The sequence below is a fragment of the Erpetoichthys calabaricus genome, chromosome 3 (genome assembly GCF_900747795.2).
Source record: "Erpetoichthys calabaricus chromosome 3, fErpCal1.3, whole genome shotgun sequence".
Taxonomy (NCBI): domain Eukaryota; kingdom Metazoa; phylum Chordata; class Cladistia; order Polypteriformes; family Polypteridae; genus Erpetoichthys; species Erpetoichthys calabaricus.
Window position 1 is genome coordinate 277,695,690 of NC_041396.2, and position 24,671 is coordinate 277,720,360.

At 41.9% G+C, this 24,671-nt stretch overlaps 1 protein-coding gene across 1 annotated transcript; it reads right to left on the bottom strand.

Moving 5' to 3' along the window:
• Positions 1–904: 904 nt before the first annotated feature.
• Positions 905–18,460, bottom strand: si:ch73-335l21.2 (RING finger domain-containing protein). The gene is made up of 2 exons (XM_051924901.1): positions 18,314–18,460; positions 905–1,779 (listed from the first exon to the last, which is right to left on the bottom strand). Exon 2 carries the CDS (start codon positions 1,730–1,732, stop codon positions 1,052–1,054), a length of 681 nt encoding a protein of 226 aa, XP_051780861.1. The 5' UTR covers positions 1,733–1,779; positions 18,314–18,460; the 3' UTR covers positions 905–1,051.
• Positions 18,461–24,671: the final 6,211 nt, after the last annotated feature.

A 24,671-nucleotide genomic window follows, 5' to 3' on the forward strand; every position in this document is an offset into this window, starting at 1 on the left:
TTTGAGGAGCGGCCATATCCTCTAGGGGTGCGAACAGCCCCCGTGCTCACAATATATTTGAGGAGTTTTATTTCATACGTAATACGTGCTCTGATTGGGTAGCTTCTCAGCCATCTGCCAATAGCGTCCCTTGTATGAAATCAACTGGGCAAACCAACTGAGGAAGCATGTACCAGAAATTAAAAGACCCATTGTCCACTGAAACCCACAAACCAGCGAAAAATCTGTGATATATATTTAAATATGCTTACATATAAAATCTGCAATAGAGTGAAGCCGCGAAAGTCGAAGCGCGATATAGCGAGGGATTACTGTACTAAAACAAACCTTAAAAAAAAGACTTTTTAAAAACCACGCTTATATTAAGTTAAAAAGTGTACTAAAAAGTAAAAAATAAGTCTTTTATTTCATGAGTGATGTATGAGAGACTTATTTTTTACTTTTTAGTACACTTTTTAACTTAATATTAGCATGGTTTTTAAAAAGAATTTATATATATATATATATATATATATATATATATATATATATATATATATATATATATATATATATATATATATATATACTGTATTTTGTTTTTTCTAATAAAGTTCCATCGAAATCCTAACACGGTGGAGCTCTGAACATTTATAGCTAATTGGATAATAACGATTTCTGGTATTTTCTGCCTTCACCATTCAGGTCTTTTGCTGATTGGCTTTCTTATGGAAGAGTGGTGCTTGTTGGGCTTGTTGGACGTTCCTCCTGTTGTGATGGCACATGGTGGCCCAGTGCTTTTAGCTGACATGACAGCACAATAAATACATTGACAAGTTGGAGGTGTGATGGGAAATTCTGACATCGATAATGCAGGAACAGTATACTAAATTATGATTAATAGAATGATACTCATTCAAACAAGTTATATATTGAAGAATGTGTTTTTATTTATTTTCAACCAAACACTCCATAGTTTTACTTACCAAAAAACCCAGAATTTCACTTGTTATTTAATCATGTTTGAGACCTCACTTTGCCCGTGAAGAGTTTGTTAGAGTATATACAACATCTATCCATTAAAAAGGCTCGGCCCGTGAACAATGCTGAGCACAGACACAATGATTAGAATGATCCAGAACATCACTGAGATGCATTTGACAAAGAAGAGTGCCCTCCTGCGCTTCTGTAGCATGACGGTCCGGGCTACAGGTGGAGGTACTGGGTTTTGCAGACTGATGGGCTCCTCTCTGCCCACCGCAGTTGACCCATCACGTTCCTGCTCTGTGCGCAGTGCCCTCCTCTGTTCCACCCTCAGACTGACAGTGGGCAGAATGATGAAGCGGGCATCAGCGGCATCCAGAGAAACCACCACATGCTGTGTTACAGTGGCCAGTCGGCTTGAAGGATTCAGATGGAAGGCCAGTGGTGGGAGCTGGGAGAAAATCTGGGAGTGGACCGGCAGGGAAAGGGCGCCTCCAATTCGGAGCTGAGTTGGGTGTCGGCACAGAGGGCAGGGGATAAGAAAGGGGCTCGACTGTCCAGGGATCTGCATGGATAGTTGAATCTTTTGAAGACATTCAGTGCAGAACACATGGTAGCATTCCAGCACCCTTGGGCACTTGGGGCCAGCATTGTACTCGTGGTAACAAATTGGACACTCAAGTTCTGATACGTCGAGGCCATCGAGTTTGCTGCCATAGTAGTTGTTGTTGTTGTTGCTGTCGGAGATTGCTCCTGGAATGCCCGCCATCCTATTGATGGAGTGAGAGGCTTACTGGAGACTGGCAGTGGTGATAACTGCAAGAGACAGAAAAGAAGCAACAGTCTACTTACTGCAAGTGAAGAAGCTGTTGATTATTATCATTCATGCTGGAGTTTATTTTTTTATATTATAATGCAGTGGCGGGCCGTGCATTTCACACCTAGGCCTTCAGTAGTGCTCCGTCTGAATCAACCTGCCCCTCAAAAACTAATTTATGGTTATAAAAACCATCTTAATATGCAGAAATACAGTATAAAGAGCCGTTGCATCGCAGATAGATAACTCCTGTAGCCACGATAAATGCCTTTATTGAATAGACAAACCAGGGGTGAACAAGTTCCTTTCTACTGCAGCTACAGCCGCGACACACATAAAAAACATCAATAATAACTCATAAACTTGCAATATTATTTAGGAAAATCGCAACATTTTACTCACCAAAAATTTGGATTATTTGTAAACAAAATCCATCCTCCTCTCTTTCCTCAAAAACAGTTCAATTACTCTGTCGTACAGATTATCCATGCGCTTCAGTTCCATCACGAAGTCCCTTTCTATCGCCATCGAAGCTAATGCTGAAAGTCGAACCTGCCCTATCGTATTTCTGGCATAAGTTTTAATTCGCTTTAGGGCTGAAAATGTCCGCTCGACAGAAGCAGTGGACACGGGAATGCTCACCGCCAAACATACCAATGTGTACAGCTGCCCCATGCTCTCATTCAGATTTTTCTGATGAAGGAAGTCAAGGAGATCAGTGGGAGATTTTCCTGCAAAATCATCCATGGCATTCATTACAGTCAGTTCTGTTTTTAGCCGAGACAGATCAAAAAGTGCTCCGTGGCTCTGTGTTAAACTGGAGAAGGCTGCATGCGGGAAATTTTTCTTGTATTCCTGAAACTTCTGGGGGTCGAGGAGCGTGACAAACATCAGTTTTTCGTGGTCTTGAAATCTGGTCTGTGTCTGGCAAATAATATTGTCCAGAATCCTGCCATGGAGTTGGCGGTAGTGTGCATGAGGATCTTACGCTTGACCTCTTTGTGCGCTCGGAGCGCCTGCGGTGCGTTCAGTGGCCTCGTAGAGTTCCTCATATCGGCTTCTATCTCGCTCAACAGTGTCACAGAACTCCTTTACCCTAGCCAGACAAAACTGCACATCCAGTTTTTTGTCCCGTAGTATTGAAAAGAGCACGTCTGAATACTCAAAAAATGCCATTGAATGTGTGAAGCAAAAACTAAAACACAAAATCATCCAGACATGCTTTAAATCCATCAGCACAGAGCACTGTGTCCTCATCATACTCGTCATGATGCTCCAGAATGTGATGAAACAGTTCCTTTAGAGCATCTCTCTTCTCTATCGGATAGAGATAACATCCTCTCTAGGGCCCTCTAGCAGGCGTACGGCAACGTCACCGTATTCAGACCCATTGATTGGATAGAGTCTATCCAATCAATGGGTCTGAATACGGTGATGTTGCCGTACGCCTGCTAGAGGGCCCTAGTGAAACCAACTCAAAATCTGATTGGTTGAAGCAACAGTTTAATCGACATTTATTTTGTGTTAGAGGGCCTGCAGAACAGATTGTGAAGGCCTCCGGGCAGACTTCTTTGACTTTGACCCTGCCTGGCAACAAATGATGGCTGAAATGTGATTGGTTAAATGCTTTAATACGAAAATACATGTCTGGAAGCAGCATAACCATCGGAAAAGCTATGAAAGGAAGCGGACAGACTATTTGGAATTATTTAATAAGTATTCATGGACAAAATATAATTAACATCAGTTTGTGATTCAGATATTTTTTTAGGCCAGCAGAGAAGGCCTTGCAGGCCCTGACGGTCCGCCACTGTTATAATGATATACTGTATCACGCACGGAGCATGGAGCAAGGAGCAAGGAGCATGGTTGCCAAGGATCAAAATTAGAAAATTGCATTACATATTATGGCCAGAAGAGAAATGTAACATTTAAGTATAATTCTCCCCACACATTTTTATCACCCACTTTTTTCATCATGGGAGATTACCAAACCAGGATCAGAATGCAAGACATAAAGCAGTGAGGCAGCAGCATGAGCGACTCTGACATCTTCATCAAACAGGCCTTGCATTAGTCTATAAAGATACGGAGAGCCTGTTATGAAGTCCTTTTAAATAAATATCCTGCAAGAAATTTTGCAAATGTTTTGGTGTGCATATGCTTATTTATTTATTCAGTAGATCTATTGGAGAGTAGTGTCAAGTGAAATCTGTGTTCTAGGTTAACAATTCCAACTATCCACCCATTCATCCAGTCTGACTAGACAAAGAAAGACATTCCTAAGCTTAAATAGACATAAATAAGAAAGACAGCTAACAAGTAAATTAATCCTCTTATAGACTGTGTAGGAAAGTTAGAAACTTCAGGTACACAGCCTGTCACTTGACTCAAGCTACGCCATGTTTTAACTGGTTTTATATACATACTAGCCATGGTACCTGTTGAAGACAGGCAATAGAGTAATTTAAACATATTTGCTATTTCTTGCCCTTCTTGTGCCTTTCCTCTGTAACTGTGTGTATCTGGACGTCACTTCACTGGTGCTTTGTCTCTTGAGTGTGATCCCGAGAAGTCTGCTTCTCGTCATTATTTTGGAGGTGCCTTTCTCTCCTGTCTGGTTTTACACCTGCTGTCTTTGATGATGACTCTCTCAGCGTGCACCTTTACTTCTACTCCTGTGTCTCACACTCGCATTTCCTCTTTTGTCGTATCACCAAAGCGAAACTGACCAATCACACCAAAGCCAAAATGACTAATCAGATTGCTCTGAGGGACTAGACAAACACACACCTTAGTGTTTTATCAAATAGTAGATAGATATGTTATATATCCATATATATAGGTCCACCACGCCCTCGACTCTCTGCAGTTTGCATACCAGGAGAAGGTGGGAGCGGAGGATGCCATCATCTATATGCTACACTGATCTCTCACCCACTTGGACAGAGGCAGTGGTGCTGTAAGAATTATGTTTCTGGACTTCTCTTGCACCTTCAACACCATCCAACCTCTGCTCCTTAGGGACAAGCTGACAGAGATGGGAGTAGATTCATACCTGGTGGCATGGATCGTGGACTATCTTAAAGACAGACCTCAGTATGTGCGTCTCAGGAACTGCAGGTCTGACATTGTGGTCAGCAACACAGGAGCGCTGCAGGGACTGTACTTTCTCCAGTCCTGTTCAGCCTGTATACATCGGACTTCCAATACAACTCGGAGTCCTGCCACGTGCAAAAGTTCGCTGATGACACTGCTATCGTGGGCTGCATCAGGAGCGGAGTGGAGAGGAGGAGGAGTACGGGAACCTAATCAAGGACTTTGTTAAATGGTGCGACTCAAACCACCTACACCTGAACACCAGCAAAACCAAGGAACTGGTGGTGGATATTAGGAGGACCAGGCCCCTCATGGACCCCGTGATCATCAGAGATTACTGTATGCAGAGGGTGCAGACCTATAAATACCTGGGAGTGCAGCTGGATGATAAATGGGACTGGACTGCCAATACTGATGCTCTGTATAAGAAAGGACAGAGCCGACTATACTTCCTTAGAAGGCTGGCGTCCTTCAACATCTGCAATAAGATGCTGTAGATGTTTTAGATGTTCAGATGGTTGTGGCGAGTGCCCTCTTCTATGCGGTGGTGTGCTGGGGAGGCAGCATAAAGAAGAGGGACGCCTCACGCCTGGACAAACTGGTGAGGAAGGCAGGCTCTATTGTAGGCACGGAGCTGGACAGTTTGACATCTGTGGCAGAGCGACGGGCACTGAGCAGGCTCCTGTCAATCATTGAGAATCCACTGCATCCACTGAACAGTGTCATCTCCAGACAGAGGAGCAGCTTCAGTGATAAACTGCTGTCACTTTCCTGCTCCACTGACAGACTGAGAAGATCATTCCTCCCCCAAACTATGCGACTCTTCAATTCCACCCGGGGGGGGGGGGGGTAAACGTTAAAATTATGCAAAGTTATTGTCTGTCTGTACACCTGCATTGTTATTGGCATTGTTATCACTCTTTAGTGTTCTATTGTACTAGTGTTTCTAATGGCTTTTACTGCTAGAAATGACTGATTTTTAATTTATTATTCAAACCTGACTACAAAGCAGCAGCCATTCCTTCAGCATCCTAATGGTCTGCTCCCTTACTTTATTCTTAATTAGTCATTTTAAATGTGAATTGGTTATTAGAGAAACCTTTGTAATTGTATTGGACTAATGAAACCTGTTATTCTGTTCATTTGGGTTACGAAGTACTGCCATTCTTAAAGTTCATGTTCTGGGTTCAAAAATGGCCAAAATGAAATGAGTTTCTGAAGGAACATCTCAGTCTATTGTTTTTTTCAGAAGTAAAGTTATTTCTTGAGACAGACTGACAAGAAATTGAAGAATTCATACAAAGATGTTACTGTCTTGAGAGAAGAGGGCAAACAGCATCTGACCAGCAGAGAAATAGAAGGGCAAGAGGCTCAGATAAACAACTACATGAGAGGAAAAGAATATCAGAGTGTATGGGTCCTTACAGGGAGAAAATGCAAACTCCACACAGAGAACACCAGGAACCCTCGTGTCCTTGCTGAGAGGCAGTAAGTATCTATCTATCTATCTATCTATCTATCTATCTATCTATCTATCTATCTATCTATCTATCTATCTATCTATCTATCTATCTATCTATCTATCTATCTATCTATCTATCTATCTATCTATCTATCTATATAAAGTCCTTGAGCAGTTTTAAATAATGATAACTTCAGTTCATTAAAGTGATAAAATTGATCTTTAAAAAGGGTAATTGAAAGAATTGACTTACGTTTTACAAAGATGTATTCATTTTCAACATGTCCACCATCATTATGTACACAAACCGCAATGCAACTCTGAAGTTCTATAAATATGTTTTGCAGTTGATTTTCAGTAATACCCCGAATCACATTAGTTATCATTGTCCACAATTCATCTAAAGAAAAGTAGTTTGATTAAATCAACAGTATTCTTCACACATCCCCATGAAAAGAAATCCAGTGGGCTCAAATCTTCTGATCATGGGTGCCAAAAGTTCGGTTCCCCTCTTCCACTCCATCTGTTAGGGAATTTCTCATTCAGAAACAGTTTAACACTGAGAGCAAAGTGACAAGGTGTAATCGTGTAAGTTCGGAAATAAAGTAATTCTGCAGCATTTCTAAATAAATTTCACCATTAACAGTGCATTAAGGCTCAATTCCCTAATACACACCAGACATTAACCTTAACAGTATCTCTCATTAACAAATTAAAACACTAATTAAAAATTTAAGAATGAATAAACTATTGTAAATGTATTAATAAACTATGATAAAGTAAATGAATCATGCTTCACAGTGTTCTTAACAGACTGATTTTATCATGCATATAACTAAAGTTATGATAATTTTAAACTGCACAAGGACTTTATAATGGCCCACTTTTTAAATACAGCATCAAGTCAATGAACCTTCTGAGATATTGATCTGGTCAGTTAAGTAGCAGAGAGGGTTGTTAATCAGTTTCAGCTGCTTTGGTGTTAATGAAATTAACAACAGGTGCACTAGAGGGGCAACAATGAGACGACCCCCAAAACAGGAATGGTTTAACAGGTGGAGGCCACTGACATTTTCCCTCCTCATCTTTTCTGACTATTTTTTTCACTAGTTTTGCATTTGGCTGTGGTCAGTGTCACTACTGGTAGTATGAGGTGATTCCTGGACCCTGCAGAGGTTGCACAGGTAGTCCAACTTCTCTAGGATGGCACATCAATACGTGCCATCGGCAGAAGGTTTGCTGGGTCTCCCTGCACAGTCTCAAGGTCATGGAGGAGATTCCAGGAGACAGGCAGTTACTCTAGAAGAGCTGGACAGGACCGTAGAAGGTCCTTAACCCATCAGCAGGACTGGTATCTGCTCCTAAGTGCAAGGAGGAACAGGATGAGCACTGCCAGAGCCCTACAAAATAACCTCCAGCAGCCCACTGGTGTGAATGTCTCTGACCAAACAATCAGAAACAGACTTTGTGAGGGTGGCCTGAGGGCCCGACGTCCTCTAGTGGGACGTGTGTTCACTGCCCAGCACCGTGGAGCTCAATTGGCATTTACCATAGAATACCAGAATTGGCAAATCCACCACTGGCGCCCTGTGCTTTTCACAGATGAGAGCAGGTTCACCCTGAGCACATCTGACAGACGTGAAAGGGTCTGGAGAAGCCGTGGAGAATGTTATGCTGCCTGTAACATCAATCAGCATGACTGGTTTAGTGGTGAGTCAGTGATGGTGTGGGGAGGCATAACCATGGAGGGACGCACAAACCTCTACAGGCTAGACAATGGCACCTTGACTGCCATTAGGTATCAGGATGAAATCCTTGGACCCATTGTCAGACCCTGTGCTGATGCAGTAGATCTTGGGTTCCTCCTGGTGCAAGAACTTGCCCGGCCTCATGTGACGAGAGTATGCAGGCAGTTCCTGGATGATGAAGGAATTGATTCCATTGACTGGCACCCACACTCGCCTGACCTAAATCCAATAGAACACCTCTGGGGCATTATGTTTCGGTCGATCTGACGCCAGTGATGGCCTGGTCCAGATCTGGGAGGAGATCATCCCAGGACACCATCCGTCATCTCATTAGGAGCATGCCTCCACCCCTGACATTGTCAGGCATGCATCCAAGCGCCCGAGTCCATGAAAACTACTGAGTATGATTTGGAGTTGCTGCAATGAAATTTTGCCACAATGCACTAGCCTGTCACATCATTTTTTCACTTTGATTTTCGGGGTGTCTTTGAATTTAGCCCTCTGTAGGTTGATAATTTTCATTTCCATCAAACGATGTGGCATCCTTTCGACCCTAACAAATTACCCAGTCCATGTCAGTAGAGATATCCAGCAGGATTTTTTTTCCCATTGAGATCTGATGTGTTTTCAAACTGTTCTTTTATTTATATATATATATATATATATATATATATATATATATATATATATATATATGTATATTGTGGCATAAAGCCGTGGCCCTTGCCTGGCTGGGATGCCTCTACACTGGAAGGACCAGGGGGGCCTATCCATAGCATTACCTCCCCAGAGAGTGCTAGGTGGCAGCCCCCCTGGGTTGCAGTGGTGCCTCAGACTCTTGGGAGTCCCATGGAAGCTGGAGTTTGATACAGCCCTGTTGGGTTCCATGGGTAGCGCCAGGGGGGTGCTGCAGCTGATGCTGAGCCCTTATGGGCAGCTCGTCTGCCACACGGACAAGTGCTGCTGGAAGTGGAACAGCGAGCACCTGGAGCACCCCCTGGGTGCCTTAGAAAAAGAGCCAGCAGCTTCCACTCTGAGAGCCAGATTCGGGTGGGAGAAGATGAAGCTTGTCTGGAGGAGTGGAGGAAGGAGAGAAGAGAAAAAAAAGAGTTTTGTGCTGTTTGTGGCGTTTCCCACAAGGGAAAAAATAAAAAAATAAAAAACATGCGCCTTGAACTTGTGTCTCACGCCTGTCTGTGTCAGGTTTGGGTGGCAGGATGCCCCCTGGTAGTCCACAATATACATATTAATACTGCTCAAAAAAATATGAAGGGAACACTTAATCATCCCAGTCTAACACCAAGTCATTGGAGCTTCAGGGATATCAATCTGTCTGGTTAGGAAGCATAAAGAGATTGTGAATCAACGTCACCTGCTTTGGTGCAAATGAAAATGACAACAGGTGACCTGGAGAGGCAACAGCAAGACAGCCACAAAAAGGGAATGGATTTGCAGGTGATGGCCACAGACAAGTGCTCTCTCCTTATCCTTCCTGATTGATTCTTCTCTAATTTGTGTTTTGCTAGTAATAAAAATATAAACTTGGTCAAAGTTGATGTCATAATCTCTTCCTTTAAAAGAATATGAAAGATCCCTGATTTACTAGGGAACCTACACCATGAAGTTGTCCAGAGCCGATGTCTTCCTGATGATAGTGCAGGTGGATGAAGATCTGCTTGTGCTTCTCAGCATTTCCATTCATTCTAACCACGTCACAAATTATATTTTCACAATGCAGTTCCATACATGTAAGGAACCTCCACCACATGTTATTGTTGCCTGCAGACAATCATCCACGAAATGCCTAAACCAAAACTTTCAAATTTTGACTCATCGATTCAAAGCATGTGATGCCATTATTTACCATCCCAGTCGTTGTGTTTTTGTGAGTGGAGGAAATCTCTTGGCATTGAGAAGAATGGCCATTTTGGCAGCCAGTTTTCCAAGAAGACCATTTCTGATAAGTAGAGGCATGGACTTTGGTCCCAGTGATTTCTGTGAGCTGACCAGATTTCAATCATCTTTGAAGGGACCGCAGCATGACGTTCTCTCATCTGCTGTTCTCATTTTCCATGGCTGACTCCTGTGTTTCTGGTCCTCAGTCTTGCTGTTTCCTTCTGCTTCTTCACATCTTGGCTGATTGGGAGAGAATTTCCCAGTGTAGGACCACCACCTTCTGATTTGTTGCTGTGCTCACTCATGAATTGATAATTTGAAGGTTCAGTATCACACCTGTCACCTTTTATTCTTGTTGCCCTTGTCTCACTTTGATTTTTTTCCACACCCGCTTTGTTTCAGTTCATCCATTTGGTTCAATCACCTCATGTTGTCATTGGTCATCAGCACCTGTTTGTCTAGTCGAGTTCTGGGATACAATGTCATCACGCTTTTATTATAAACATGTTCTACTACTTAACATGTTACTTTCTTTGACGAAACACAGATTTTCTTTGTAAAATTATTTTTTTTGTGATATTTGTAATAATCTGAAATTTCCACTTTTGTAATGACAATCAAATGCAGAAGAAATAAAAAAAGACCTGTGACAAAGTGTATGAAACATATACATAGGGATCCTCAGTCTTTTATATGATACAATATGTCAGAAACACCAGGCACAGGGCAGGATTCTGCTCTGAACAGACCATTACTTTCCAGCTGGGCACAAGCAACCTAACTCATGTGCTTTAAGAAAGAGAGACAAAGCCTGGGAGAGCACACGAGGAACATGTGAAATGTACCAAGACAGTGGCCTGGCCTGGGATGTGAGCCCATGCCTCATAAGAGAGCAGGCACTGGTTTGCACTTGTCCCCATCCTAGCACTGCGAGGAGATGTTTGGAGTTTTCAACTCTTAAGTGAGGTTCATGTTGCTGAGCAACCGCTCATCTGACTGCTGGGATGCACATAAACGCAAAAGCTTTGTGCTGCTCGCCACAGGGGCTCTATTCCCTGTTGAAGGCCAAGAATATCCTACAACCCACCAGAGGCCCTCCATACGTAATCCACACCCGCCAGGCACACCTCAGTGCTTTGTGGCATTTGTACGCTTGTGCCTTCTGACAAATAGTGTTTGAAAAGTGAACAAAGTTGAATGTGAATTATTCATCAGGTGTATTCAGTAGTGAGAGGGGTTAATACACTCTTAAAATAGCAGTTCTAAAATGACACTTTACTGGGCCGTGTGGCTCCTCATTGAACCATGCTTGACAAAAAAAGTTTCATTCCGTCAAGAGTTCTCTGCATATGAAAGTTGGATCTTTGGACTTTAAAGATTACAAAATGCAAGGTTTTGAGGCAACTCAGTTTACATCTTGCCTTTAGAAGGGGCCTGAGTTTACTCGAAAGCTTGCATATTGTAATCTTTCTAGTTAGTCAAAAAAGGTGTCATTTTGCTTGACTTCTCATTACATCCATTAAGGCTAACATGGTACAACACCATTGCAAATAAGAAAGGGCTCAGAGCCGATCCCTGATGTAATCCCACCTCCACGTTGAATGCATCCATCACTCCTACTGCAGACCTCACCACAGTCACACTTCCCTCGTACATATCCTGTACAACTCTTACATACTTCTCTGCCACTCCCGACTTCCTCATACAATACCACAGCTCCTCTTGAAGGCACCCTGTCATATGCTTTCCCCATGGTCCTCAAAGACGCAATGCAACTTCTTCTGGCCTTCTCTATACTTCTCCATCAACATCATCAGAGCAAACATTGCATCTGTGGTGCTCTTTCCTGGCATGAAACCATACTGCTGCTCACTAATCATCACCTCACTTCATAACTGAGCTTCCACTACTCTTTCCCATAACTTCATGCTGTGACTCATCAATTTGATCCCCCTGTAGTCACTGCAGTCCTGCACATCCCCCTTATTCTTAAATATTTGCACCAGTATACTTCTTCTCCACTCCTCAGGCATCCGCTCACTTTCCAAGATTCCATTAAACAATCTGGTTAAAAGCTCCACTGCCATCTCTCCTAAACACCTCCATGCTTCCACAGGTATGTCATCTGGACCAACGGCTTTTCCATTCTTCATCCTCTTCATAGCTGTCCTTACTTCCTCCTTGCTAATCCGTTTCACTTCCTAATTCACTATCTCCACATCATCCAACCTCTTCTCGTTCTCATCATTCATCAGCCTCTCAAAGTACTCTTTCCATCTGCTCAACACACTCTCATCGCTTGTGAGTACGTTTCCATCTTTATCCTTTATCACCCTAACCTGCTGCACATCTTTCCCAGGTCCTTTTCTCCCTCTTTAGTGTCCAACCTCTCATACAACTCATCATACGCCGTTTCTTTAGACTTTGCCACCTCTCTTCACCTTGCGCCTTATCTCCTTGTACTCTTGTCTACTTTCTGCATCTCTTCCTCGTCTCCTCTGTTCCCTTCACCAACATGCCCATTGAAATCCGCTCCAATCACCACTTTCTGTCCCTTGGGTACACTGTTCATCACTTCATCCAACTCACTCCAAAAATCTTCTTTCTCACCCATTGCACACCCAACTTGTGGGGCATATGCACTAACAACATTCTTCATCACACCTCCAATTTCCAGCTTCATAATCATTACTCTGCCTGACACTCTTTCCACTTCCAAAACACTCTTGACATACTGTTCCTTCAGAATAACCCCTACTCCATTTCTCCTCCTATCCACACCATGATAGAACAATTTGAATCCACCTCCGATCCACCTGGACTTACTCCCCTTCCATTTAGTCTCTTGCACACACAATATATCAACCTTCCTTCTCTCCATCTTATCTGCTAACTCTCTCCCCTTACCAGTCATACTGCCAACATTCAAAGTTCCTACCCTTAGTTCCACTCTCTTTACTTTCCTCCTCTCCTCCTGCTTCTGGACATGTCTTCCCCCCTCTTCTTCTTCTTCGGCCAACAGTAGCCCAATTTCCGCCAGCACCCTGTTGACTAACAGTAGCGGTGGCGGTCGTTTTTAACCCAGGGCTCGACCGATCCAGTATGGAAATTTGTATTGTTGTCTGCATATTGATTTGGCAAAATTTTACACCGGATGCCCTTCCTGACGTAACCCTCCCCATTTATCCGGGCTTGGGATTGGCATGAGGAACACACTGGTTTGTGCATCCACTGTTGGCTGGGTTAGAGTGTAAAGGGAGATAGGAAGTTCAAAACATTGTAACATGGGCCTGTCAACACATTAGGTCACCAAAATCTGAAAGGAACAATGGTACCTGATTTTATTTTGTGCTTGCCGTAATAATGCTTTAATGTGAGAATATCAATTTCATCTAAATTTTAACATAACAGCAGACAGGAGAGAACACAGGTTAAACGTTAAAGTGAACAGTGATTTGGGCCTTGAATCCCCATCTGCTTGTAGGGGTTACTCACCCAAATGGCCTAGCTACAAGTCTTTATCTCTTTTGTACCTGACCTGTCATCCTCTTGCTAGTTGAGATTCTTCCCCAGTTCTGTTCTTGACTCTACACACAAGAAGCCTTTAGCCATTATGTAGCCTTAAACATCAGTCTCAGGTTTTGAATTGCTTCCATTGTTGGAGAACCCTGAGTTTGTTCAATGGGCACCAGTGCACCGAGGTTAAGTTCTAACTTGGTGTATGTGTACCCCAAAATTGCTGTTGTCTTATCAGGTAGCATGCATAGTAGAAAGTCATCATGGCGCCATTATTAATAATAATAATTTTTTAATAATTTTTGCATTTATATAGCGCTTCTCTCACTACTCAAAGCGCTCAGCAATTGCAGGTTAAGGGCCTTGCTGTAGGGCCCAACAGAGCAGAGTCCCTATTGGCATTTACGGGATTCGAACCGGCAACCTTCCGATTGCCAGTGCAGATCCCTAGCCTCAGAGCCACCACTCTGCCATTAGTTACAACTTAGGAATCTGTGCCCTTTAACAGCCAGGATGTCTGGCAGACTTTGGCCTCCACTTCCTGATAACAGGCTCAAGAGCCATCACACCAGCTGAGTCACCTGCACTTTAGCATCCTGGTGGAACATGGCAGCTCCCCCTCCCACTCTCTCATTTGTGCTTGTATCCCCCTGCCTATTGCCCTTCCAGGGCCCACCAGATATGAATAGGCTATACCCCCCCAGTGGTCTTTATCTTTCCACTCTGTATAATGTGAGACTTCCCTTGCACTGAACTGCAGCACTTCATTCTGTCCTGTGTCACACTGGTGGTCCACTTGCCTGTGGAAGCCTTTTGCCAGCTGGGCATCCCTTCACTGTACTGTATAATGTGAACAACCAATGGGCATGGTAGTGCAGTGGTAAGAAAAGCTGCCTCACAGCTAAGGGGATTTAATTCGTATCCCATCCCGTTCAGTCCCTGTGTGGCATTTTTATGCCCTTCCGCTGTTCATAGGCCTGTAATGAATTAAACTGTTTAGAAAATGGATAAATGGTTTAAAACCATTAAAAAAACAACAGAAAGGTAGGGGTGAACATGGTGACACCGTGGTTGGTACGGCTGTCACACAAACCTGGGGACCTGGGTTTGACATCGTGCGCATGTGGGTTTGTCTTTGGGCACTCCTAGGGACAAAGAAAAATCTATCTATCTATCTATCTATCTATCTATCTATCTATCTATCTATCTATCTATCTATCTATCTATCTATCTATCTATCTATCTATCTATCTATCTATCTATCATACATGTTAGGCATGTGTGTTTAGGCAGTGGCTTGTCTTAGACTGGTTCTGGCCTTCTATTTAACACTCTCAAGAGTGTTTTTGTGGTACAATCCCATTCAGCAGTGCACTTTGATCCCCATATTTGATTCAAATGCCAGGCTGGCTGCCCTTCCCTTGCAGGCAGTAAAGAAGCACTTGTGCCATGTCATAAAACTTTCTTGCCCCTAGCTAATCCCTGTCTACCAAAACTGTCCAATAGATGGACTCTCCAATCACCACAGTGATTTTACGCCTTTTCAAATGGCCCCCATTTTAAGGACAAGTAAGCAAGCTCTTCCTGTATATTATGGATGCAGCACTAGAGCCTGCCTGTCACTGTAGGGGCTACTTGGATTAAAGAGCACAGTGACACCTGGTTCCACAAGATGCAGCTCTAGCCTTGTGTTCATTTAATCACAGAGGGCTACGTCTAACCCTGGAAATGACCACAAGGGCTGGGCAGGATGTGACCTCAGAACTGGGGTCAAAGCCAAATCAAAATAGTGATGGTTGAGTTAGAAGTTAGAGAAAGAAATTATAAGGCAGAGCGGAGTGGAGGACCCAGTAGTTCAACCATGAAAAAAATATGCAAGGTACAGAAAACAACATCCACCCATAAATCTGTTTTGTACACAGTGTGACTACAGTGGATGGCCATGTCTGAGACTCAGACTGCAAAGCAGGGACTAAACCTAAACAGCAAGTAAATCACAGGGCTCACTCCTAACTATTGTTTTAGAATTGTCAGTTAGCTCAACTCACACACACACATGCACACATGTCTATAGGATATGGGAATAAATCAAAGCACACTCTGAAAACCCACATAGACAAAGGGAGAATGTGCAAACTCCACACAGATGGTGACTGGGCCAGAATCTGAACACATGTTCCTGAAGCTGTGAGGTAGCGGTGTTCACCATTGTGTTGCCCCATATATATACACTACCACTCAAATGTCTGGACACACCCAGAAATATTCATGTTTTTGATGGAAATTGATACTTTTTCTATCAACATACCATTAAATTAATTTAACAATACAGCTAAGACATTACTAGTGTTTCTAATGGCTTTTACTGCTTGAAATGACTGATTTTTAATTTATTATTCAAACCTGACTACAAAGCAGCAGCCATTCCTTCAGCGTCCTAATGGTCTGCTCCCTTACTTTATTCTTAATTAGTCATTTTAAATGTGAATTGGTTATTAGAGAAACCTTTGTAATTGTATTGGACTAATGAAACCTGTTATTCTGTTCACTTGGGTTACAAAGTACTGCCATTCTTAAAGTTCAGTTCTGGGTTCAAAAATGGCCAAAATGAAGTGAGTTTCTCAAGGAACATCTTAGTCTATTGTTTTTTTCAGAAGTAAAGTTATTTCTTGAGACAGACTGACAAGAAATTGAAGAATTCATACAAAGGTGTTACTGTCTTGAGAGAAGAGGGCAAACAGCATCTGACCAGCAGAGAAATAGAAGGGCAAGAGGCTCAGATAAACAACTACATGAGAGGAAAAGAACATCAGTGTGTATGGGTCCTTACAGGGAGAAAATGTAAACTCCACACAGAGAGCACCAGGAACCCTTGTGTCCTTGCTGAGAGGCAGTAAGCACTGCATCGCCATGATACCCCATAATATACACACTTCATCTACATCATCTATCTATCTATCTATTATATAGTGCCTTTCACATTATCTATCTATCTATCTATCTATCTATCTATCTATCTATCTATCTATCTATCTATCTATCTATCTATCTATCTATCTATCTATCTATCTATCTATCTATTATATAGTGCCTTTCACATTATCTATCTATCTATCTATCTATCTATCTATCTATCTATCTATCTATCTATCTATCTATCTATCTATCTGTCTGTCTGTCTGTCTGTCTGTCTGTCTGTCTGTCTATCTATCTATCTATCTATCTATCTATTATATAGTGCCTTTCACATTATCTATCTATCTATCTATCTATCTATCTATCTATCTATCTATCTATCTATCTATCTATCTATCTATCTATCTATCTATCTATCATATAGTGCCTTTCACATCTATCTATCTATCTATCTATCTATCTATCTATCTATCTATCTATCTATCTATCTATCTATCTATCTATCTATCTATCTATCTATTATATAGTGCCTTTCACATTATCTATCTATCTATCTATCTATCTATCTATCTATCTATCTATCTATCTATCTATCTATCTATCTATCTATCTATTATATAGTGCCTTTCACATTATCTATCTATCTATCTATCTATCTATCTATCTATCTATCTATCTATCTATCTATCTATCTATTATATAGTGCCTTTCACATTATCTATCTATCTATCTATCTATCTATCTATCTATCTATCTATCTATCTATCTATTATATAGTGCCTTTCACATTATCTATCTATCTATCTATCTATCTATCTATCTATCTATCTATCTATCTATCTATCTATCTATCTATCTATCTATCTATCTATTATATAGTGCCTTTCACATTATCTATCTATCTATCTATCTATCTATCTATCTATCTATCTATCTATCTATCTATCTATCTATCTATCTATCTATCTATCTATCTATCTATCTATCTATCTATCTATCTAACAGCAGTCTGTCCTAGTATGAAGGGCTCCATGTCCAGACCCAACCCTTGCCGATGCACCAGTCGATCACTGTGCACACTCAGGCACTTGCACATTTTTTTGGGATGTGAAGGAAATTGAAATCACCAGGAAAAAAATCATCTGTCAGTTCATCCATCCCATTATAAAATCCATTTCAGTCCAGTTCAGGGTCCCAACAACCTGTGTGGCATAAGGCAGGATGCGGAATGAGTCCAACATACGGCACACTGACCTACACTTCCATACTCACAGATAAGGTGCCAATTTAGAGCTTTAATATAGTGGCAGTGATGTCATTGACACATTGGCTTTGCTCAGGAGGGTAGAATTTATTACAGATTCTCTGTTAAAAGTCATTATTATGTTTTTCAACTTTACTATTGCATTAAGAGCATATTTAATAATATTAAAAAGAGAATGTGCCTTTCCACCGCAGAAGTGGCGCATTGCTTAGCACAGCCGCCTCATAGTTCCAGGGACAGAAGCTTAAATCTCGAATCTTCTTCTGCCTCTCTGGGGTTTGTCTGTTCTCCTCAAGTCCGTTTGGTTTTTCTCCTGGTATTCCAGTTTCCTTCCACATCCCTAACTGGATTCTCTACTTTGACCACTATATGAGTGATTGTGTGTGTGTGTTTGTGTGTGTGTGTGCAATAACGGACTACTTTCCCATCTGGAGTTTGTTCCTTTTTTCTGGGCTCTGCCTACATGCAATCCTAAGGTGCAGTGACTAAGTTTGTTAAATATATGGATGCATTTAAATTGGAACAGATTAAGAATATTTTTATATACAGTAGATTTTACACAGACAACAGAAGAAATGTCGCATGCAGAGTGCATTCTGTAGTAAAAAGCAATAAAATCAAATGACACTCACCTGCGCAGAACGCTGTAATTCCTGGAAATGTTTTGCAGTTGTTGATTAAGCTGCGTGTTTGTGTCACCGTGGATTTTACTGTCAGCGTTCACTCAAATCACTTCTGACTCGCACAACTTGCTCTTCACACTGCCAGCTGAAGTTCTGAGGTGTGTGTCGTATAGCCAGTCACAGGTATCCAAGTCAGGGAGCATTTCAAACCTTGTGTGATGTAACTGGGACTAGCAGTTCCCATCTGGGACATTCTAGCTGCCTTACCATTCTGGGCTGCCTCTAGTTGCAGTTATTATAAAGGTTGTATTTACTATGGCTGCAAATTGAGAAGTACTCACTTTTTGCACTTATGTTAAGTATATGAATTGAGAAATAGGAATTGAAACACCGCTCTGTGAAAATGGCCTGCCTAAAATGACAGATCTGCAGGTTAAATGTCTTCTCAGATTCTAAGGGACTTTAATATGAACTTTATCTAGGAAAATGAAATGTGTATTGACATTTAATGCAGTTTATCCATTCATTCTGCTTACTCATACAGTGACCTCCCAAGACACATTTTTCCTTGACTTCCCCCTCTGCTCCACATATTAAAATTACAAATCACACAATTCAGACGTGATTACAGTGCACATTGCAGACTTTCATTTAAGGAGATTTGCATACATTTCAGTCACACCATATTGAAATGACAACACTTTTTCTACATACCCACACACACACACACATTTCGGGGGGAGCACCATAATGTTTGGCACATCCATCTGCCATTCTGAAGCCATGTGTGTCCTCTCCAGGACTGGCTTCTGTCCCAAGCTTGACGCTGATGGGAAAGTCTTCAGCTCCTCACAACCTATTGAGAATATCACTGTCATCATTTTTAATTACATTTAACTGCATTGACATGTACTTGAAGCAAAAACCTTGACATCCTTTAAGAAGTACCTGGATGAGATACTCGGGCATCTTAGCTATCAGATAGACTGTGACCTTGAATCTGCAGGTTCTAATTTTCATTGCAACCACATTAGACTCAGCAGTGAACTGCATCAATGCATATCAGAGGCCACAGACTGACCAGGGCAAGAAGATATCATCAAACAGGAGAGATGCAGCCCCGAGGTTTCTATATCTTAGCTACACATGATGTCCTATCCACATGTGAGGCTTCCTTGGCAGAGTCCAACACTCACATTGAATGGCCTTAATTAAATGACAGGTATATAAACACAACTCTTCACAAAAGGACTGACAAACCTGCGTGACACTTCAAGTATCTGTTCAAGGACACAAAGTTATTTCGTTTTTCCACAGCCAGGATGGAATCCAAATTGCTCCACCTGAAACTGAGGATCAGCCGATGGAGTTTCTATTCCAGCCTTCATAGGTTTTCCCAAGGAAGACGAGGAACATAATCCCTCAGTAATTGGTACACATCTTTTTGTACCTCTTATTAAAATGGGGACCACAACCAAATATTCCAGTTCCAAGGCACTGTCCCTGAACAGTGAAGAGGTACATTAATTAAAGCAGGAGGACTTTGCTATTTTTGGTTGAATCTCATCCACTCTTGTGGCCTTAAAACTGAATTTGCATTGCAGCAACCTCAGCCACTTTACTGCCACAAGGAGACGTTTGGGCAGACGATTTTGAAGAACAAAGGACCAGGAAATGACAAGCAAAGCAGGAGATTGCTACCAAAAAATCAAAACTATCTTGAACTAGATAAAATAACTGCTTTAAAATACAAGGAGGTTTGGTACAATTTAAGGTTACAGTCCATGAAAGCAGCTGGCTGACCTCTTGAGAGAATGTCACGTAAGACTGGACTCACTGCGCACATCCAGACTTTCTCTGACCACCACAGGGCTGACAGCGATGCACTAACTGCAGCTAAGAATGTGCATTATGGCACAAATATGGACGAAGTCCATGAAAACCCAAGGGTTTTATTTTCTGTGTTTAATAAACTACTTCAAGCTGCATCTGGCCTAATCACTACTTCCACTGAAGACTGTGAAAAATTCCTTCACTTTTTCCTAAATAAAATTACACACCTAAATAATTCAACTAATACAAGTTCATCCTCTGTTTTATCTTGGTAGAGTAATATATTGCTCTACTTTCCTCTTTTGTATTATTAATATGTAGCCTTTGTCAGAATGCCTCAGATATCACAGACTTACCTCTGTTTATAAGGTATTATAGTATATAACTTATCCCCACCTTCCCTCCTACATCTATAACCTCAGGCAAGTAGGTGTAGTAAAAGACAAGTAGAAGTTAAGTTACAACTTAAACAATGTATTATTGATAATATTCAAAAATAATAACTATGCAAAGTACATTTGAATATTGGCAACCATACAACCTGATTAAATGGTGATGTGTAGTTCAGGCGGCACACAGACTTGTTAGTTACTTAAAAATATCTCTAGTTAAAGCATCATTCAGCTTTCTTCAGAACAGGCTGCATTGCCTGCCTCAATATGGCTGCCGAGTTGTGCTCTCCATTGTGTTGTCTTCTTCAGTTCTTGGTATGATGGTCTTCATCAGTTTGTTTGGTAAGAGGGAGAGTATGTGGTTGAACAAGCAGATTTATAGATTCTCTGTCCAACCCCTACAGCCAATAGGACATCATGGTACTTAAAAGCTTCTGATAGAAGCCAATTTCAAACAGCCATACCTCAGACCAATGGGGCAAAGACAATCTTAACACCTGCCATCCCCCAAAACCATATGTTAAGCTGCAGTTTGGCTTCCTTGCGGGGGTTGAAAGACTTTAGCAGAGAAACACTCGGCCAAACTGGTTTAAGGCACATCCCCCGTAATCCCCCCATCTATGTCGTAAAATTCAAAAAGACCCATTCCTAAAGGGGGGGGGGGGGGGTAAACACTCACTAATGTGACACTAAATTACATTGTTTTGCCTAAATTACAAGTAAAGACATTCAAAATATTTATCAAGTTATATGCAAAATCTTACATCACAACATCCTCCTTTTATTTTTTTTTTTGTTCTTTATTTCACCTTATACAATTTCTTGTATTAGGAATTTGTTAGTTTTCGCATACCCCTTGGGGTCAGAGCGCAGGGTCAGCCATTGTACAGCGCCCCTGGAGCTATTACAGGTTAAGGGTCTTGCTCAAGGGCCCGGCAGAGTAGGATCTCTTTTGGCAGTGACGGGGATTCGAACCAGCAACCTTCGGGATACCAGCGCAGATCCTTAGCCTCAGAGCCACCACTCCACCTTATTTTCCCGTGTATTCCCTCTTCATCCAACTCCTTTTCCAAATTTTCACCAGCTTCATCTCTATTTATTAATGACCTGCTCTGTAAGATGAGGCCTACTTCTTGTGTACTGGACCCCATCCCCACCACACTTCTCAAATTCTGCTTTCATGCCATAATCCCAACTATTATGACAATAATAAATAAATTCCTTGACACCAGAGCAGTGCCAGCTACTGAAAATCACTTATTTAACCCCAGCATTAAAAAAGTCTGGTCTTGATGCTGATAATCTGAACAATTTTCAGCCCATCTCTCACTTACCTTTTCTGTTCAATGTTCTCAATTATGTTGTGAATGCCCTACTCACCAGTCACTTACATTTGTAATGAGCTGACAGAGCCCTTTCAGTCTGGTTTTAGAGCTCAGGACAGCTGTGAAACTTGCTCTGCATCAGGTCACCAAGGATATGCTTATGGGCAAACCAGTATATTAGTTCTGTTAGACCTCAGTGTAGCATTTGATACTGTCAAGCATGATGTTCTACTGTCCAGAATGGAGAACTTTATGGGTGTCTCTGGCACTGCCCTCCTGTTTTTTAAGTCCTATCTGACTGACAGGCAAGAGTTTGTTAGTCTTGGCACCAGCAGGTCCAGCGACACAAGGAGCTCCTCAAGGCTGCCCTCGACGTTGTGCTTTTCTGGATCTGCAGGCTTCTCCTTGGTCATGTTATTCATAGACCAGGGTAAGGAGACCAGGATTTTCATCCTGGGTCTTCCGTCCATGGAGTTTGCATGTTTGCTGGTTTCCTCTCACTGTCCAATGACATGCAGGTGAATTAGCGATGCTAAATTGGCATTAGAGTGTGATGGGTGTATGTCTGTGTGTGTGGTCACCCTGCTATGGATTGGTGTCCTGGTCCATGTTTGTTCCTGCCTTGTGCCCTATGCTAGCTGGGATAGGCTCCACCACCCCCTGTGACAATGGTCTAGAGGGTTAGAAAATGCCCTGATATGACAATCAGGTACAATCAGGACAATTTGGTTTAGGACCATCTGTACTGAAGTCCCTCTTGTGCCAGTAATGCTGCTTTGAAATAATATGTTGTTGTCTTCATGGTCACTCAATGATTTGGCTTAGGGTATCACTTATTCTTGACTAATGCTGTGTCAGTGATGCACCTCTGTAATTATTTATACTTAAAGGAATTCTCCACCCAAAAATGATCCCCTTTGTTCGTTAATCAAGAGTCCTGTCTTTAACTCTTTCAGGGCGGATGTCAACTTTTGTCAAGAGGAGGTGTTGAAGGTGGTAATCAGTTGTAAATGGTTACCAAACCTGCTGTTATGTTTTAGTTCGACTGTCTTTGCTAGAAGGAAAGTTAGCTTTGTTGGTTTGACCAAGATTCCCTGAACTCCTGTGAATAGCGTAGAGCAAAAAATGGCAAAAATTATATTGACATCTGGCGGGATATCCTAAAGAATACGTAAAGCAAAATACTCTGTGGACAACGTTTTACATACTATCACTGAATTGGACTCTGACTTGTCGGTCTCTGATTTTGATGCAAGAAATCAAAAAGGTTCATGAGGTACCAGCATCAACTGATCGTGGTGCTGAACACTTTTTGTGTTGCGAATGCGACTATGGCAACATTTGCCTGGAATGACCACCACTTACAATGACTAGAGGTACAAACTAGATTGTGTTGCACTATGACCGTGACTGCCACTGCCACCCTTATCCCCGCCACCGAAGGCAGCATGGCAGCCAGCTTGTCGCGCATTCTTGTCTGCCATCATGCCACCCGTGAGAGGCTTCAGCCACAAGAGACTACAAACCAGCGGCCACAGCACAAAGCCAGAGATGTTATATGTTGATTTATGTGTAAAATGATTGCTTTGTGTGCTTTACAGAAAACTGCACTTTTGGAAAACTAGGGGGCTTTGCCCCCTGCTCACTTCGCTCACCAACCCATGGCCTGCGCTACACACCAGCCACTTGAGTTTCTCTGCCGCTCATATTGTGAAGAGGGGGGCTCAACACATCCCAATGAGACGCGGTTGCTCCTCCGAAACCCCCTCTTAAACGGTGATACAATGGGAAACACACAGTTTTTTTTTACCTCCTCTTTGCTCGATCAGCTTCTGGCTTGCTGCTGCTGCTGTGGCGTGTGATCTGCATTTTGTGCGGCGCTTCGAACATTTAAAAGCCTGTACAGAAGCTGTCCTTTTGTCTTACTGCCTTGTCTCTCTTCTCCCCCAGACATCTTCTGCTCCTGTTGGGGATCCCACTCCTGAGGTACGCCCCTATGAAGAGGAAGATTTTCTATTCTTTTAATTGAGAGACGGAACTGTCCCCTCCAACTACACATGGAGCTTGATTCACTCCTGAAAGAGACTTATATTTGTTTGAAGTGTCTGAATAACATTTCTCTCTCTAAAATCTCTTGTCTATCTGCACAACTCTGTGACCCAAGCGTCAGAGCGTATGTGGATTTCAGTTTCACCAAACAACAAATCTTTTAATTCTCACAGATACGCCTCGGCATTGGCATTTCCCTGATGGCAACACAAATTACACGATCTACAAGTCTCAGACTTAAAGTTTAATTCCAAACAATATATTTGATCTCTTTTCGCTGTTATGTTATTTCACCGAGTAATAATTTCCATTTGTTTGCGCTAATGCGATCTTTGCTATCATTTTTTGGAGACTTTTGAATTTTCGTACTTCCATTATATCTAACTTGCCCTGCATGTGTATCGCGCCAACGTTTTTGAATTCTTTATGACGTTCTACTTTGCCATCTACTCTTTGTCTCGTGGGATGTGAAAGTGTCTCTCTGAGAAAGTCACGTCTCGTCTCTCTGAAAAAGTCTTGTCTCATACCAAGATTTTTTTATATACTGTAATAGAGAGAAATATTTAGCCCTCAAAGAGTTAATTCAAAACTGCAATCTTGTTTGTGGACTACTTTCATTTTCAAGAATTAATTATTTAACAATATTTCTGCAAAGAATGCATATGTTGTGCACATCATGAGCATACGACTGGTTTTCCCGAGACACAAGTACCATATATACTTGTATTTAAGTTCTCCAGCAGATAAGTCGGGGCTTGATTTTACTGT

Excerpts from the sequence above, each read along its gene's own strand:
- si:ch73-335l21.2 (XM_051924901.1), bottom strand. The coding sequence starts at position 1,732 with ATGGCGGGCATTCCAGGAGCAATCTCCGACAGCAACAACAACAACAAC.